Below are 17,315 nucleotides of genomic sequence, written 5' to 3' on the forward strand. Positions count from 1 at the left end.
TGCAGTACAGTTATTGTTGTTGTTAGCTTTTGGAAATTGGAAGGTTCGGGTCCAAGGTGCCAAGGCCAAGTTTTGAGGGGGCTTCTCTGCTTTCACAAGGAGGATGGAAAAAGGGGACTTTGTAGCTGGTGCGCTACGAAGTCGGGGGATCACCTGTAAAAGCAAAACAAAGGGGGACTTGCAGGCAAGTTCGAAGGCTCTCAAGCTGGTTTGAAAATACCCCGGCCGGGGCGGGCTAGGTGCAGTGAAGATGGGCAACTGTGCCAAGATGCACAACTATTAACCTCGCTGTCAGGGGCTGGCACCTTGGAGCGACGATTGTAGAGCTGCTGGGCCACTGCTGAGGTGGGTCTCCAGAGTCCTGATATCCCTCGTGCTGACTCGCTGTAGAGTTGCAGTTCCACTGGACTCTGGTTTGTATGTTTTTGCACAGGGGTTCAGGTATTTGTGCCCTTCAGCTCCGGTGGGTCCTGGGGCCTCAAGACTTGGTGCAGCGGCTGAGCTGACTCTCCAGAGCAGGTGTACCATTCGCTGATACTCATAGACGTCTGTAGGGCTGGACGACGCTGGACCGGACTTTGCTGTTTTGGGTGCCTGCGGCTGCAGGGAGATAATACCTCTACCTTTAGGAAGTTCTTTGCAATTTCTGAAGTGCTGATGACCCTCTGTGTTTTGTGGAGGCCACACAGTGATGAGAAGAGCTAGAGGATGTCAGTTATCAAGTTCTGTGGCGGCAGGCATGGTTCGCACCCAGAGTCAACCACAAGGTCTTCAGTTTTCCGTCCAACAGTGTTTCTTCATTCGTCGTCTTCTTGTGTCTGTAGATTCTAGTTTCAGGGTCTGGGGATTCCACCTAAATACTAAATTTAGGGACGTTTACAAGGGAGTGACAGGTAGTGGCCAATGGGCCCCTTACTTGGGATGTGTATAACCTCTAGTATGCCCACCTCCTGTGGGAGGGGGGACATAGCCCTAGCCTCCGATTGGAGAAGTCCCACTATCTTCAAGATGGTGGGCACTGAAAAATGTGCTTCACTTTGCCTCCAGCATGTGATGAGTGGAGTTGGCAGAGAGGAGTACACCTCCTATTCTTTCTCTGTTTTCCTGCCAAAAGGGGCGAGGACAGGCAAGGGGGCCTGCTCCTTCTTTCGGGTGAGGCTGGGGTCGTGTTTCAACAGTGACAAGTCCTTTGAAGCTTCCCACCAGAGATGGTTCTTACTGACCGAGGGAGATGTGAACACTTCTGCCCAGGACAGGCTTTGTTCTCGACCTCTGAGTGTGTTGGTGTTCACCCTTTGAGGTCAGATTTCTGTCTTAGTCCTCCCGGTGACCACACTAAGGGTTGGTAGATTTCAGGGGACCCCTCTAAAGGGTCATCTGTGTGCCATTTTTTATAATAAACCTGACACTGTAAGCCAAACAGGCTTATGAAGGCGAAATGTTTGGTACCAAACATCCCATAATAATATAATATTAATAATGACGAGAGTCCAGCCCATGTACTCCTTACAGCGTCCCTTTTCACTTACAATATCCAAGAATTGACATGGATATTGCAGGTGCATATCTGCTAATGCAGATATGTCCTCACAGGAGATATAGTGCACCCTGCCTTAGGACCATAAACCGTGCTATAGGGGTGTCTTACCGATATCTCATGCAGTGTCTGTGGGCATGGCACACAGGAATGTGTACTATGTCAATTCTTCGGTTTTGTCTGCACCATGGGAGGAAGTCTGCAATGGCAGGGTGCATGGCCTTGATGAGGTGCCCTAGATGGCACCAATCGTACTGCTACCCTTGGGGCCGCTCTTCAGTGCCAATGAACTAGGTATCGGGGGTACCACATACTAGGGTCTAACAAGGGTTACTTTAGTTGTGCCAACTGGGAAACCGGTATAGTTTAGGGAAAAAGCTTCTTTCACAGGGAACCTCGTTGACAAGGATCCTGTGCACTTCCAGTCGAAATTACATCATTTTCCAGGCAAAAATTGGGGGCCAGCCATGTCCCAAAGAGGCACTTACCTACAGATATCAATGTTTCAGACTCTATCCTGGATTTGGTAAAGGCAGACCCAGAGGCTATTATGACTTATGGTCTCATGCATCCTGCTTGTGATACATGCCCAATAGAATATGCAGGCTCTGCAATGGGACTTGAAGTTTTAAAGGGCACAGCATCAGGGGAAACTCTGCGACATGGTCCAGATCATGAAGAGAACTGCTAAGGACCTGCAGTGGTGACTTATGAACCACAATTGGGTCAGTGGCAGACCAGGTGGAGTTCAGAGAACTCTGGTCTCCAGGAGAATCCGGACTCCACATAAACCTGCTGGAGCTCCTGGTGATCCGACTGGCATTGAAAGCCTTTCTACCCTTCATCAAGGAAAGGCTAGTGCAGGTGTTTGTGGACACCACTACCTCAATGTGGTAGTGCAACAAACAGGGCGGGTGGGGTCATGGACCCTATGTCAGAAGGCCCTGTTCCTCTAGACATGGATGGAACAGTAGGGCATATCCCTGGTGGTTTGACACCTTGCAGGTTTCTTGAACGCCAGAGCGGACAAACTCAGCTGTCGATGCCCAGAGGATCACAAATGGAGTCTCCACCCAGAGGTGGCACAAGGTCTCTTTAAGCAGTGGGGAGAACCTTGGTTAGAACTGTTTACCTTCGAGAATGAGCATTGTCAACAGTTTGTGTGCTTGAGTTTCCAAGGTGGCTCTTTCTCTGAGTCTCTTTTCATCTCGAGTGGAGCTCAGGCCTCCTGTATGCCTTTCCCTCCATACCACTCCTGCCCAGAGGTCTCAAGAAGATCAGGAACATCTGGGCCCAATTCATCCTTGTGGCTCTGGACTGGGCACTGAGAGATTGGTATCCTTAGCTTCTGAGCATGGCAATTGATCCTCTGGTCAGGCTGCCCGTTTGAAAAGATTTTCTGCAGGGGAGGGTCCCCCACGAGAACCTGTCCAATCTCCGCCCTCTTGCATTGAGATTGAGTGGCGGCAGTTGACAGCTTTTAACCTTCCTCCCGAAGACTGTAATGTTGTGTTCAAGGCATATGAGCTGCAGATCTCACACTGTGCATTAGATCACCACCTGGTGTTGGGCTCTGATGATTGCATGTTGTTGTCTTCTTGGAAGAAGTCTTTGTAGTCACGAGATAGGTGACTCCTCCCTTGGACGATAGTGCGCATGGGCATCGACTCCATCCCTAGGTTGTTTTTTTCCGCCACTGGGTTCAGATGAAACTTTTCCGCTCCGGTTTGAAATCTACTTTTCAAGTACTTCGACGCGTAAAATCTTTCTTCAAACTTCTCTAAACAACTTTCAATATAGACAAACATCGACTCGACTTCATCAGCTCGTTTCCGGTCGTCGACGCGGGCTGTTGGGCCTACCCACGCCGTGAGGCCTACACCTCCTGGAAAGGACGCCATTCAAAAGATGCCCAGAGTGTGGAGCAAAATTTCCACACAGTGACCATCACGAGGTCTGTAACCTGTGCTTGTCGCCAGAACACGACGAATCTAGCTGCACAGGCTGTGCATCCTTTCCATCGAAAAAGACCATTAGAGATCGGAGGGCCCGTCGAAGCGAAATGTAGAGATCAGCGCCGGAACCGGTGGATCTCTTCGACGAAGGTCAATGAGCCCAGAAGAAGATTCCGATGATCTCCAGATCGTATCCGAGGCAGATGACTCTGATGACTCCATACCTTCGGGTCAACGCGTGAGTACCACTGCCCCTTCACCAGCCCACACACCAAAATCGAAGGCAAAGGTCAACACTCCACCTGCGGGGTCCAGTTTAGACCGAAAAAACACTTTGAAAGCCCCGCCATCGAGCCCAGCTCCAAAGAAAATAATGAAGCCTGCGGGTAGCTCCATACTGAGCAAACCGCATGTGCCAATAACACCTGCTCCCTCTGCACGAAACAAAAAAAAGTCCCGGTTCCGAAACACACTCCGAAACCGTCGACTCCGAGAGACAATATGGCTCTGAAAACAACAAAGCCTGTTTCCGATACCTCGAAATCAGCTTCCACTCCACTCCGAAACAGATACCCTCGATGCCGAAACAGACAAAGCCTGCTTCTGATGCTTCCAAGTCCATGAAACGGGCTTCGGCTCCAAAGACAATATATTCAGGGCCGAAATCTACGCTAAAGGACTCAACAGCAGTTTCTAAGGTTAAAGACAAGCAACAAACTGGTTTGGAACCGAAAAAATCGGCGCCAAAGGCTGTACCTCAAGAAGAGGAGCTTTTCCAACCAGGTCCTTTACAGAAAAGGATCTACATTGATCCAGAAACTGGACATGTTTCCAATACACCACACAGGAAGAGGAAGTCCGATACAGCACCTACACCTCCAGTGCCTGTCAAGAAGAAGGACTCTGCCACATCTCTTATGCGCCCTTCTTCTCCTGTATCTCCTTCTCCTCCTCTTCCTTTAAACATTTCACCTCAAAATTCTCCTCCTCATTCTCCACCGCATGCACCTTCTCAGGATTTTGATGACGACGAGTATAGCATGGGGGGAGGGAGAGACCGAGATGACCCTTTTCCCTACCCAACAGGTTCACCGGACTGGGAGTATCCAAACCCACAGGATGTACCAGATATTCCTGACCCACATACATATCCATCTAAACATTCTCCTCCAGAAGACAATATTGGGTTTGGACACTTAATTAATAGGGCTGCCATGTATCACAATGTCACCATGCATTCATATGAGGCAGAGGAAGATTTTTTATTAGACACTTTTGAACACTCCCAAAAATCTGTGCAAATACTGCCAATGATTAAAGGAGTCATTAAGCATGCACAAGAAGAATCATAAACCCAAGGATAGAAAAAAAGTACAGAGCAGCTCCTGGGGACCCTGCCTACTTTAAAGGACAGCTACCCGAGTAGTTTCAAATGCTAGGAAAAGAGCGAATTCCCAAACATGAGGTGAAGCACCACCTCCTGATAAAGAATCAAAGATCATAGATGCTTCAGGGAAAAGAATAGCTGCCCAAGCTAGCAATACATGACGCATCGCTGACACACAAGCCCTCCTCGCAAGATACGACAGGGCTCACTATGATCAGTTAGAGAAGCTCTTACAACACCTACCTGACCAATATAAGGCACAAGCAAATGACTTCATACAAGAGGGTAAGCTTATATCAAATTTCTGCATTAAATGCTCACTTGATGTAGAAGACACTGCATCCAGAGCAATAAACTGTCTTGGAAAAAGTTGCGCACTGGGCTTTGTGCTATGTATACATTTAGTAGTGCTTACACCATAGATCTGATTTTTTGTTTACATCACACAAAACTTCATGTTTTTTTATTAAGTAAATATATATATTTTATTTCATTATTTCTTTTCAATTTTATATTTTATATGATGGTTTTCTCAAAAATCTTTTCACATTATAAAAACAAAGAAACATATACATTTCAATTTCATCACAATTATTTCTGTGTCTCTATCTTTCCCTATCTATTTTAGAAAACCACAGTTCTTAGATGGTATGTAGTAGCCTAAGGAACTAAAAAACTTATTTTGTAAATTAAGATAGTGCAAAAAATGTGTGTTAAATTAAGGATCAACAAAGCCTTTCATGTTGCTATTTTGAATACATTTAAACAAACCAAATTGTTGGTTACTTTAACACAGAATATAAATCCAGTTAAGCCAAAATACTGGTTTTTAGAGATGTTGAATTGCACCAACGCGTTTCGGCGACAGCCTTCCTCAGGGTATTCACACCAAAGTTTGGCTCAGCTATTCTATGGCTCTATGCAGGTATATAATCTCTTCTTATGCTGACGATAAATCGTTCACGTATATTTCTCATGTTTGAATAAGCAAGCTTTTCTTAGGGCAGTTCATCAGTCAATGCAATATTCAGACGAGGTCCTATGGGTCTCTCAGAGGGTATTAAAATGTGGATCTGTAATCACTCCTTAAGGTTCAGGTAGTTTTGGAGATAATTCTTTAGATATTCTCGAAGTGTCTGCGTATTTATACGTGGCCTTTTAGTCTTTGCATTTACTTGGGCCTTTGACGCCGCAAGTTTTTTGTCTGTTTAAAAGGGTGTCATCATCATTTGCTTTCATCAAAGGCCCAAATAACTCCATCATTTCCCATCATGGTGAAAAACAATCTAAGGATAGAGTCGATGCCCATGCGCACTATCTTCCAAAGGAGGAGTCTCCTATCTTGTGACTACAAAGACTTCTTCCAAGACGACAACAACATGCAATCATCCGAGCCCAACACCAGGTGGCGATATAATGCACAGTGTGAGACTCTGCAGCTCTACATTCCAAGAACGAATGCATACTGGTAAGTAGCATTTTCCTTTTGCAGCCAAGCAGTCCTCCACCAAGACTGTATACAGCTGCGTTGGAAAACATTTGTGGCATGCTGTGTAGAAAAATCCATTGATCCCCTTTCTGAAGTGCTGGTCTTTATTCTTTCCCTTGCCCAACAGAGCTCTACTCTGCGCACCCTTAAAGGATATCTCTCTGATCTCTCTGATCTCTCCTCTCTTTGCCTTTTTGTGACTGTCTGACCAACCCTCTTTGCTTATAAACCCTATTGTACATGGGATTCTGATGGGTCTCGTCCACTTCTTTCTCCCTTAGCCATACTGTATGCCTTAGTGGGATCTTAATTTAGTTCTCACTTTTGTATGTGTGCTTCTTTCAAGCCTCAACCCACAGGCTTCTCACACAAAAAAACAGCCTTTCTGGTGACAATTGCATGTCTCTGTAGAGTGAATGAGCGGCAGGCCTTGTCATCTAAGACACCCTGCCTCTTAGTCTATCCTTACAAAGTGGTGCTTTGCAGAAAGACCTCCTTTCTACTTAAAGTGGTCACTCCATTTCATGCAGGCTAATCCATCACACTCCCTACTTTTTCGCTCCTCCACATCCCTCTAAAGAGGAGGTGCGACTCCACTGTCTGGACCTAAACTGAGCATTGCGAGTCTACCTTGACCGCACACTTGAGTTCCGGGTGGACAACCAACTCTTCGTGGAGTATGTTGGTGGGAAGTAGGCTCGGGCAGTGCAGAAGTGAACTATCTCTCATTAGGTCGTGCTCTGCATCAAAATCTGCTCCGCACTGACCAAGAAGTAAACCGCCTGAAGGCTTGCAAGTTCATTCAACCAGAGCTAAAGTTGCGACCACTGCATTAGCATACTAAGTTATGGTCCTGGATATCTGCCAACAGCAATATGGGCATCTCTGCAAACGTTTAACAAACACTTTTGTCTGGACAGTCAGGTCCGTCTGGATGGGCATTTCACCCATTCAGACCTGCAAGACTTCCTTGTGTGAAATTGGTCCGCAGTCTTTATCAGATGAACTTGTTACTTACTTTCAGTGACGTTTTATGTGGTAGAGAAAATACATAGCTGCAGATTCCTAAACCGCCCACCCATACTCCTCGCTCCGCGAACGGATTTCTAGGGCCAGAGCTCATCCCTTTCAGTACCCTAATATACTGGTACGTTTTTTGTGCCTACCTAGGGGTGACTTACAAGTAGGCCAGGCAAATGGCATTCATTGCTACATTAAATTGGCAGTTTTAAAACTGCACACCAAGACTGCAGGGACAGACCTGGAGACATGCTTTGCATTGTCACTTTAGTGGTGGCACCATATGTCCTGTAGTCCACTAGCGACATGTAACTCAGACAATGGGTACACTTCTGTACCATATCCTGGGTACTTATAAGTAAGTTAAACCTTCCAGGAGTGTAGCCAATTTCGATGATGTTTTAGGGGTTAGAGCACATGCACTGGGGCCTGGTCAGCAGTAGCCCCATTGCACAGAGTAAAAAAAACTAGCAGCATCATTTCAGGAAAATGGGGGTACTCATGCAAAGAGAGGCATTTTCTTACAAGAGTTGTCTAGAAAAACAAAAGTGGATTGAGTCCACTTTTGGGGACAACTGGTGCCTATTATTAGAGAAGGCAACAATATCTGCTTGAATACTTTACCAGTAAAGTTTTGATCACACGATCTGCACTTTCAAAGAAGGCAGGAAAGGGAGTGGCTACATTCTCCCTCAAAGCCTGTTTCTACCATCAGTGTTGATGTATAATTGCTTTTGGATTAAAACCTTGTTAGTACCACCATAGCCAACCCGTAACCTTGTCCATTGAACACTTCCACCCTTGTTTATACATGGGCTTGCTCTGTACTTATGTAATTGGGCCAAAACACATAGCCTTACACCAAAAATTGATAGTTGACTTTTGGATAAAATATGTTCTCTCCATATAATTCCAATAGTATAACCCTCTAATACATGTATAGTAATCTCAAGAAATGCCGACTAATGAATCAGTGCAAAGCAATTACATGCTGTAAGTGAATTTATATTAACTATACAAATGTTGCAGTAATAAAACTAAATCTTTTTAATTTCCTTGTGTTTGGTGGCCACCAAACAAAGCGCTGTTGGATTTTTGCTAAACAGTGATTTAAATAATGTTTAATGTTCTCCTGCTCTGTTTGTACATTTGATCTGAGAAAACCTGCATTTATTGGAGATAGGTTATGTAGAAGGCCCCAATCTACAAGTGATGGCTATATGGACGTTCTCCAACTTCTCTACTTCCTCCTTGAAGTTGAAGTGAAAAAAGAAGAATCCACCTCCCTGTTAAGTACAGGGTCACAGAGTGTCATTTGAGACTCGGGCCTACCCTTCCACGTTTTAATACTGGAGATGGGTGGTAATTGAGTGAGCGTCCAATGGTTTGTATTCCTGGGCCATATATGAATTTGGTGCTCAATGGGAGATTTTAACCAGTCGTATCCTAAACATTCCAGACATTCAGGCAAGGGTGGGCCTGCAGTTCATCCTAGGCCTTAGTAATGTCATCAGTCCCTACTTCTGGCATTTAATATTGGGGTCACAAAGTTTGACTCTAAGATAAAATGGATGGTTTTACATCCCATCCGATAGGAAAACCAGAGTCTGGTGTGTTAAACCCTCATAGATGAAGACAGATGGGAAGAAGCAGCTTGTTTTTCACAATATTCATTCTGCTGTTGGCACACCCATTGAGAGTCTGTCTTCTCACTAACTCATAGGTACTCTGCAGTCTACACCGGTTGTCATTTCTTTAGACGAAAGGCTCCCATGTGGGCGTCTGATAAGGATGGACCATGGCAGCCTGGTATAGATACACTCTGAGGAAAACTGTGGATTTTTGTCACATGGCTCCTGCCAGTGCTTTCAAACATTTGAAGATGCTGTGAATAGAGAATAACAAATTGTCCATGATCTCTGACACATCCACGCACAATCAATCAATGTATTATGCAGTAAACTATGATCTTTTTTTTCTGCCACCAATTTATCGGATATCGTTTTTGACATAATTGAAGCATATTTTGTTTAAGTGTCACTTAAATTGTATTTAAATATACCCTAACATGACTACCAACATTGTTTATTTTGAGTGCAAGGTTGTGAATGAAATTGGAGCTGTCCAGGGGCAATAATGTTCTGTTTTCATACTGGCTTTTGTCCCTATTAGTGTGTTGGTTGCAAGTGAGTGAATATATATGAACTTGGGTGGTAGCAGGTGCTTTGGTGCTGGTGCTATCTGATAAATACTTAACAAACTATGAGTTTAGAGATCCTCTGGAGTATCCCAGCTCTTTTAACTGCTTAGATTTCCAGTTTAATTTGTTTAGACGTTTGCATGCCTAATATCCATGCAATAGGCATTTTAGAGGAATGGAGATCCTTTGCTTCATAGGAATTTACACTCCCAAAAGAAAATATTTGAGAATGGGAATGTGAACATTTACCGGTCCATCAATTTGAATTCGAGGCACATTTTGTTTTCAAGCACAAATTAGCTTGTGCGATCAGTTCTTTTAATCTCTGCTAAGGATTCCCTGTTAAGTTGCTAAATATGGCTTAAAATGGGCGATTTTTGTTTATTCATTTGCCTAAAGCGGTTGTTGAAATTAGAAGACTACACTGTACCGAAGACCTGAGTGGAGTGGATGAGTGGGTGCTAAAGAAGGATGATGCCTTTAGGGATCAGGACGAGGCAGAGAAGGAGTACCATTAAAATGCATCGTGAAAGAACAATTGGGGATGAAAGATTTAAGAAAGAGATTTACGAAGATAACAAGAGCAGTGAATTTGGAGAGGTTTACTAGCTTGGATTCTGGCAGTGACAGCTTTGATCTCTACTTATAAATACTGCCCTTTCAAAGACTTATAAACACGGACCTTTCAAAGATCTGTGTAATCAGTGACTCTGTTTTCTTCAGCCCTAAGCCTCCTTCTCTTGATCCTTTTGATGCCCCATATCATTTTTGGGCAGCATGTATTCAGTGTATTTATTAAAATATTTATCATTGTTCCTGTAGGTGAGGCCAAAATGATCATTGATTCCAAGAAACCAATTCAAGGGAAGAAAATGTCATTTGTGAACGACCTTGTGTTGACCCAGGATGGAAGGAAAATTTACTTCACAGATTCAAGCAGTAAATGGCAACGAAGGGACTATATGTTTCTGGTTATGGAAGGCACCGACGATGGACGGTGAGCATATCAAAACTATGTCATTGCAAGGTTATCAAAAAATATGTTTGTAGTGTGGCTGTAGATACACATGCATTGCATACTCCTGGCTTCTTGTGTTGAGCTCGGACTGTTTTTCCGAGCAAGTCTTTCGAGTCTTGAGGCTTTGGCAATTCCTTCTTTGGTAGTGAATGTGCATGGGCACCTTCCCCATTGCTAGATTGTTTTTCTCTGCCGCTGGGAAGACTTTGCCCAGAAAGTCAAGACTCTCCTTTGAGGACCCTCCTGAACCGGACACTCCTCCTCAGCTGGCACATCCCAAGAGGACTAAGGGGCCTGCTGTTGGCTCCTCTCCTCCCTCATATTCTGCTACTTCTCCTCAGAGGGTTACCAGAGTCCTATTCAGACACGGGTAGCCATAGCTAAAGTGTAGATCCATTGGGGGACTCGGGCCATCTCCCTGTCAGGGTTTTCTATGAGACGTCCACACCGCATACTACGGTGTCATGCAACGTTCAGCCACCTACCACAAGGTGTACATGTACGTCACCTCGGGGAATGAGGACTCCTGTTGAAGATGTTCTCCAGAACGTAGCGTCCCCTTCAGTTTCTACCTTTGCTAAAGGGGATGGTAAAATTTGTCTCAGAGATTGGTAGGAAGTCATAAAATCCCAGGTGGATTATGCCTGCACCTTCTCACCTCCTTTATATCAGTGCCCTATTCTCCTGGACTGCCTAGTTATGTTCACAGTTTAAAAGAGAGCAGCAGCCCAGTCCACATGCGCTGCCCCTACTTCTGATAAGGAGAGAATTGCATTGATGCAGCTAGCAAGAGAGTAGTACTCCATTCCGGTGCATCACCAACTCAGTAGGCCCCCTGCCTTGCTACGACAGTGCCCATTGGGAAGAGATGGAGGTCTTACTCCAACGTCTACCTGACATATACTGAAAGAGCAGAGAAGAGATTATTAAGAAGTGGAAAGCCATATCTAGCACCACTTTTTTGTGCGCATTGGGGGCCTAATTCTAAAGGTAAACTTACACTTGTAACTTTACTACTTTTTGGTATTCACAAATGACGTGTGTAATTTTACTACTAGTAATTTTACTCATAGTAAAATTACACTCATACATTTACTAGTAGTGATATTGCACCTGTAGTTTCTGAACACACCAAAACAGTAGTAACGTTAGGTAAATGTACACTTTTGTGTACTTTTATACTTGCTGTAGTAACTTTACTTCTTTTTGGTATTCGCAAACTAAGAGTGTAATGTTACTGTTAGTAATTTTACTGGTAGTAAAATTACACTTGTAAAACTACTAGTAGTAAAATTACACTTGTAGTTTGTGATTTCCAAAACAGTAGTAAAGTTACTACATCAATTGTAAACTTACACACAAGCGAAAGGATTCAGGTAATAGAGCTGCTAGAGGGGTGAACATCTCTGTCATCGTTCTCCACCAATCTTGGCTGCATGTCACTGGCTCTCAAGCCGAAGGGTCATCAGTATATCATTAACCTGCACTCCCTGGGAGAACTCCTGTTCTGCCCACAGGTTGATGAGATGTTGGGAATGATAAAGGAATCCAGCACTGCTAAGGCCATGAATGCCCTGGACGTTCTGTCAACCAGGGGCTCCTTTAAAAGACAGCAGACAAGGGGAGGGTCTAAGGCTACTTCTTCTGACTCAAAGCAGCCATATTAACACCAGCAGCAGTCCTACCACCAAATTGCAGGGTGGGGTTACGAATGGGCCCCTTGAGGAGTGACAACTCATAGGGTTGAGACAGAGGTACTCACTTCCACATGAGACTCTACCTCCAGGCATTGACTTGCTCTGCATCTCCCCGATCACACTGCACTTGTCTGGGGAGGCTTCAGAGCTCCCTCAACATCTGTGCAAAGACCTCTACTCTTTGTACTTCCTCATCCGCAAAAATGACTTTCCCTCCGGCCAATCCTTTATCTCAGGCTTCTGAACAGATACATTCTCTCTGAACATATCCACATAGTTACCCGACAGGATGTCATCCCATGCAGCAAGGGGACTTAATTTCCCACATTGGTCCAGAAGGATGCCTACTTAGACATCCCCATCCATCTGGCCCACCAACGCTACCTATGCTTCATGGTAAGTGGTCAGCACTGTCAGTTCAAAGTGTTTCGGCAAGTGACCATCACAACGGACGCATCACTTGTAGGGTGGGGTGGTGCATCTCAGCGACATGACAGTCCATTATCTGTGGCCTCCCCACCAACAGGGTCTCCACATCACCCATCTGGAAATTTAGCCATCCACCTAGCCCTGACATTTTTTCTCCACAATATTCCAGGTAAGTTGGTCCTGGTACGGACCGACAACAGGACTGCAATGCTTTGCATATAAGAGAAAGGTGAAACACACCCTCCTCAACCCTAATTAATCGAATTTGGCATTGAGCATTCCACCACCAACTACCTCTCCTAATGGATTATCTCCCAGCTGGGGTGGGGGTGGGGGTGGGGGGGAGGGAGGGTGTGATGAGAACGACTTTGCAAACCGGCTCATCAGGACGCACCAACGGGTCCACAAATGGGTATTCCACCCACAAGTCCTACTCCAGAACATCAACCCCTTTGTAACCTGCGAAAATGCTAAATTACCACATTTCACCTCCAGGTTTCCACACCTGAGTCCATGGGCAAAGCTCTGGATGAACTGGCCACAGATCTTTTCATACGCTCATCTTCCTCTCCTACTCATACCATATGTAATCAGGAAACTGGCAAATAGCCCTCACCCTCATCCTGGTGGCTATTGCTAGGGCTAGTCAACCGTGGCTCTCAATCCTTTTAGAGATGTCCAACGGTCGCACCAGAAGCTCGCTAACAGGCTGGACCATCTCACAAACAGCCAAGACGGAGTCAGATGCCCAGACTCCAGGCAGCTCAACCTAGTTATTTGGCTCCTGAAGTCCTTGAGTTTGGGTAACTCACCTTGCCTCAAGAGTGCAAAGAGATACTAAAGGAAGCTCAGAGGCCTACCACATGCACTTGCTATGCTGCCAAGTGGAACAGGTTACATTACAATAGCTTTTTTTCCTGGTATACATGACTAAGTTATCCTTAGAAGCAGTCTCAAATTCCTCCCTCAGGTGGTCTATCCATTCCACCTTAACCAGATGATTGAGCTCCCAGTCTCCCTGTCTGACCCAGTAGCAGAGAGCACTTCACATGCTGTTATGTATTACATAGATATGACCAAGTCTTTATATAAAACACAGCAGCTTTTTGTTGCCTTTGTACAGCTAAATAAAGGTCAGTCATATTCAAGAGAGGGTACCGCCAGGTGAAATATCTGATGTATCTAGACCGGTTACCTTAAACCTAAAAAGACCCCTCCCTGCTCCCTCTAGTTTCACTCTACCTGTAACCAGGGCACCACTATGGCCTTTTTTTGGCACATACCTGTAGTTGGTATCTTTAAAACGGCCACATGTCCACTCCCTGCACCTTGGCAAAGCATTATTGTGTGGACATTTTGACAAGGCAACTGGCTAGAGTAGGTCAGGCTGTCTTAAGGACATTGTTTCAGACCTCCGTACCATCTACTAGCTAGCCACCACTTAGCGTAGTACTGCTTTACAGTCTGTGCTGAGCATGTGTACCTACAGCCACGCATGCTACAAATGGGTTATGTTGCTTACCCTACAAGCATCTATGCATCGCATTTAGGGCTGTAGATTCATATACGCCCCCCTGCCTCCACGGAAACCAATGTTTGCTTTAGCTATCTTAAACCTGCATAATTATTTACAGTGCACACATGGTCAGTACACTGTTCTACTCTCTACTACGTACCTGTTCTCAATGTAGTATGTGCACCTGCATGTTTATTATCCGAGGAGGAGTTACTAGGACCTTGTGACTCAAAAAACTTCTTAAAAAGGGAAACAAGTTGCAACAGTCTGAGCCCCACACTAGATGGCAGGAGTATGCAGAGTATGTGAATCTATAGCAGCACATGCGTCAAAAGATGCTTACAGGGTAAGTAACGAACAGTTTGATTTTTTTCTATTTTCTTTGGAATTTTAAAATCGTATTTTCTTTAATGGTTAGCTATTTTACTTTTCGAGATGCATGTCATGGCCCTAGACTAAAGAGATTTGCCTGGAATGTGTAATTGTTAGTTCATGCCCATTTGCCTTTTCTATTTCACAAACAAGTTAGAATATATTCCAAAATGTTTGGAAATGCATCCTACATGTCAAAACATAACAACCAATCTTGCTCCTTTTCTTTTTTAAAATAGAACCATACTTACATTTTTTTATTTTTTTATGAACTCAAAATGTGAATAACTGTGCTCAGTGTTTTGATCATTTTAATGTCTGGCAAATGCATTTCCTTCCAGGGTTTTGAAAATATACTTTTGTTACCAGTGGCTCATGTTTTAGCTTCTTATGCCCTCATATAGCTTGACGTATGTTTGATAATAGTTATTCTTGACTTTGGAGGACAGCTCTGTAATGCAATGGTACGTTCAAAATCATTGATAAAAAATCTCAATAGTAATCTTGTTCGAGGCATGTGTGGCTGTAGATGCACATGCTTGGCATAAGTCTGAAATCTAGTGTTGGACTTGGATGATTGCAACTTGTTTTTGTTCAAAGAAATTTTTCGAGTCGCAAGCCTGTGTGACTCCTCCTTTTGCTGAGATTGTGCATGGGCATGGGTTAGATTGTTTCCTTCCCCCTACTGGTTCGGATATACTGTCTCTCGTTCCGGTTCGAGATCTTTTCGGGCTGCCTTCGGTTCGCCAGTAGATTCCGTAACTTGACTGTATTGTCTCGATTGCATACTAACTTTTGCGTTCCGAGCAAAATAATTATTTTGAGCGTTGGGTTCTATGATTAGCCTCGATGGCCTACGGGGCACGCCTGACTGGGCCGTTCACATCAAACCGCTCTAACCAAAAAAGGTGCTGATGTAATGGACTCGTTCTGCTTCTGTCCGAAATGCCATTTAAAATACCCTCACACCGGCCAACACTCGGTCTGTAACTTATGCCTCTTGTCCGACCATCAGGAAAGTACCTGTGGGGCCTGCAGGTCATTCCGATCTAAGAAAACCCTTTGGGACTGACGTGCAGGGCGCCTAGAGATGCAGCGCACACACTCAGACGACACACCTGACATCTTAGCAAGCTGGACGAGGAAGAATTAGCAGCCACGGTAGCCCCGGAGGAAGCAATTTCCATCCACAAGTGCAAATCCGATTCGGAAATGGAACAAGATCCAGTCACCCTGGAGTCTTCCGGAAAGCGTGGGACCCGAGTACATTTGCCCCTGATCTGAAGCTTAAGAAATCTGCTCCGACCGATGAAACTGCTCCTGGGCTGCCACTGCACAAAAGCCATGGCACGCACCTACATACTGATTCGGAGGCTGAACCATCAGCCCACAGCACAGGCCTCCACCTCCAGAAAATCAGCCTCAGTACCAACACATCGGACCATAGTCTCAGTACCGAAAAACAAAGGACACAGTCCTTCAGCTCTGACCACACCGGCACCAAAATGATATACTTTCAGACCCAAAAGTCCACCTGAGCATATCCTCAAAGCAATGCTAGAGAGGCTCGATCCAAGGCAAACAACTTTACAGATTCAGCCTGGAACAAAGAAAATTATTCTTCAACCGGCAACACCTCCACCTTCTAAAAGACAGTTGTCTTTTGAAGAGACTATTGACACTCCTATTCAGCCTTTCAAGTAGAAGAAAAAGAACATGGGCACTAGCCCTTTACATATCCCTACCTCTCTAACTCCACCATTACTACCCCACTCTGCCACCTGCTTCACCACAACAGTCTGAAGAAGGTGACATGTCATCCCATCACACACATTCACCTATCGAGAATGATAATGATGACATAGGAGAGGACACACATCCTAGGGACCCATGGGACGCCTATGATATAGACGCACAGGGGAATACAGACCCAGATCTCTAGCCCGCAGGCTTATCCCTACCAGATGATGCTTCAGCGTATGAAGGTTTAGTAGTCAGGGCTGCAGCATACCACCAAGTACCATAACATAAAGACCCTATTGAAGATAACTTCCTCTTTGAGACCCTCACTATTGCTCAACGAGGGCCCCAATACTTTCTAATTCTTAAAGGAGTGCCACGTCATGCTGACAATATCTTTAACGATCAGGTAAGAGCATGAATTATCACACCAAAGGTTGACAAAAAATATAAGGAAGCACCATCTGACCCGATTTACCTTCGAGGATAGCTAATTCCGATCCTTTGTAGTAGTCAATGCAAGAAATAGAGCTAACTCCCAAACAACTGGTGACACACTTCCCCCAGACAAAGAGTCCAAACTGATTGAGGCATCAGGAAAACGGGTTGCAGCCCAGTCTGCTAATCATTGGTGAATTGCAACAGCCAAGCCCTTCTGGTACGCTATGATAGGGCTCACTGGAATAAAATGGGGGAAGCTAGTTACCAACAATTCCGTCAGATGTGCACTAGACTCTGCTGACACTCCAGCTAGATATAAAACAAGGGGATTGTACCTATGCCTCCGAGATGTATTACTAAATTACTCAGTAAGACAATAGATAAAGCTAAATGAATTAGTTTTACCAAGACAATTTATTTTGTCAGTATCTTTAGAATCAGTTTTTTAGATGATTATTTTTTAGGCAAGAGAATCAACATTATCAACTCAACCTCTAGCGACTGAATTTTCACA

The 17,315-nt window shown here is 44.7% G+C and overlaps 1 protein-coding gene across 2 annotated transcripts in view; it reads left to right on the forward strand.

The window, feature by feature from the left end:
* The window catches only part of APMAP (adipocyte plasma membrane associated protein), a 484,771-nt gene that overhangs the window by 228,073 nt on the left and 239,383 nt on the right, over positions 1 to 17,315 (forward strand). For both annotated transcript variants that reach the window (XR_015296645.1, XM_086927147.1), the window contains exon 6: positions 10,411 to 10,585. Coding sequence is in view for 1 of the 2 variants with exons in the window: in XM_086927147.1 (XP_086783273.1) it covers positions 10,411 to 10,585 (175 nt within the window). In the remaining variant the exon portion in view is untranslated. The remainder of the gene's footprint in view (positions 1 to 10,410; positions 10,586 to 17,315) is intronic.

The sequence above is a fragment of the Lissotriton vulgaris genome, chromosome 6, assembly GCF_964263255.1.
Source record: "Lissotriton vulgaris chromosome 6, aLisVul1.2, whole genome shotgun sequence".
Lineage (NCBI taxonomy): Eukaryota > Metazoa > Chordata > Amphibia > Caudata > Salamandridae > Lissotriton > Lissotriton vulgaris.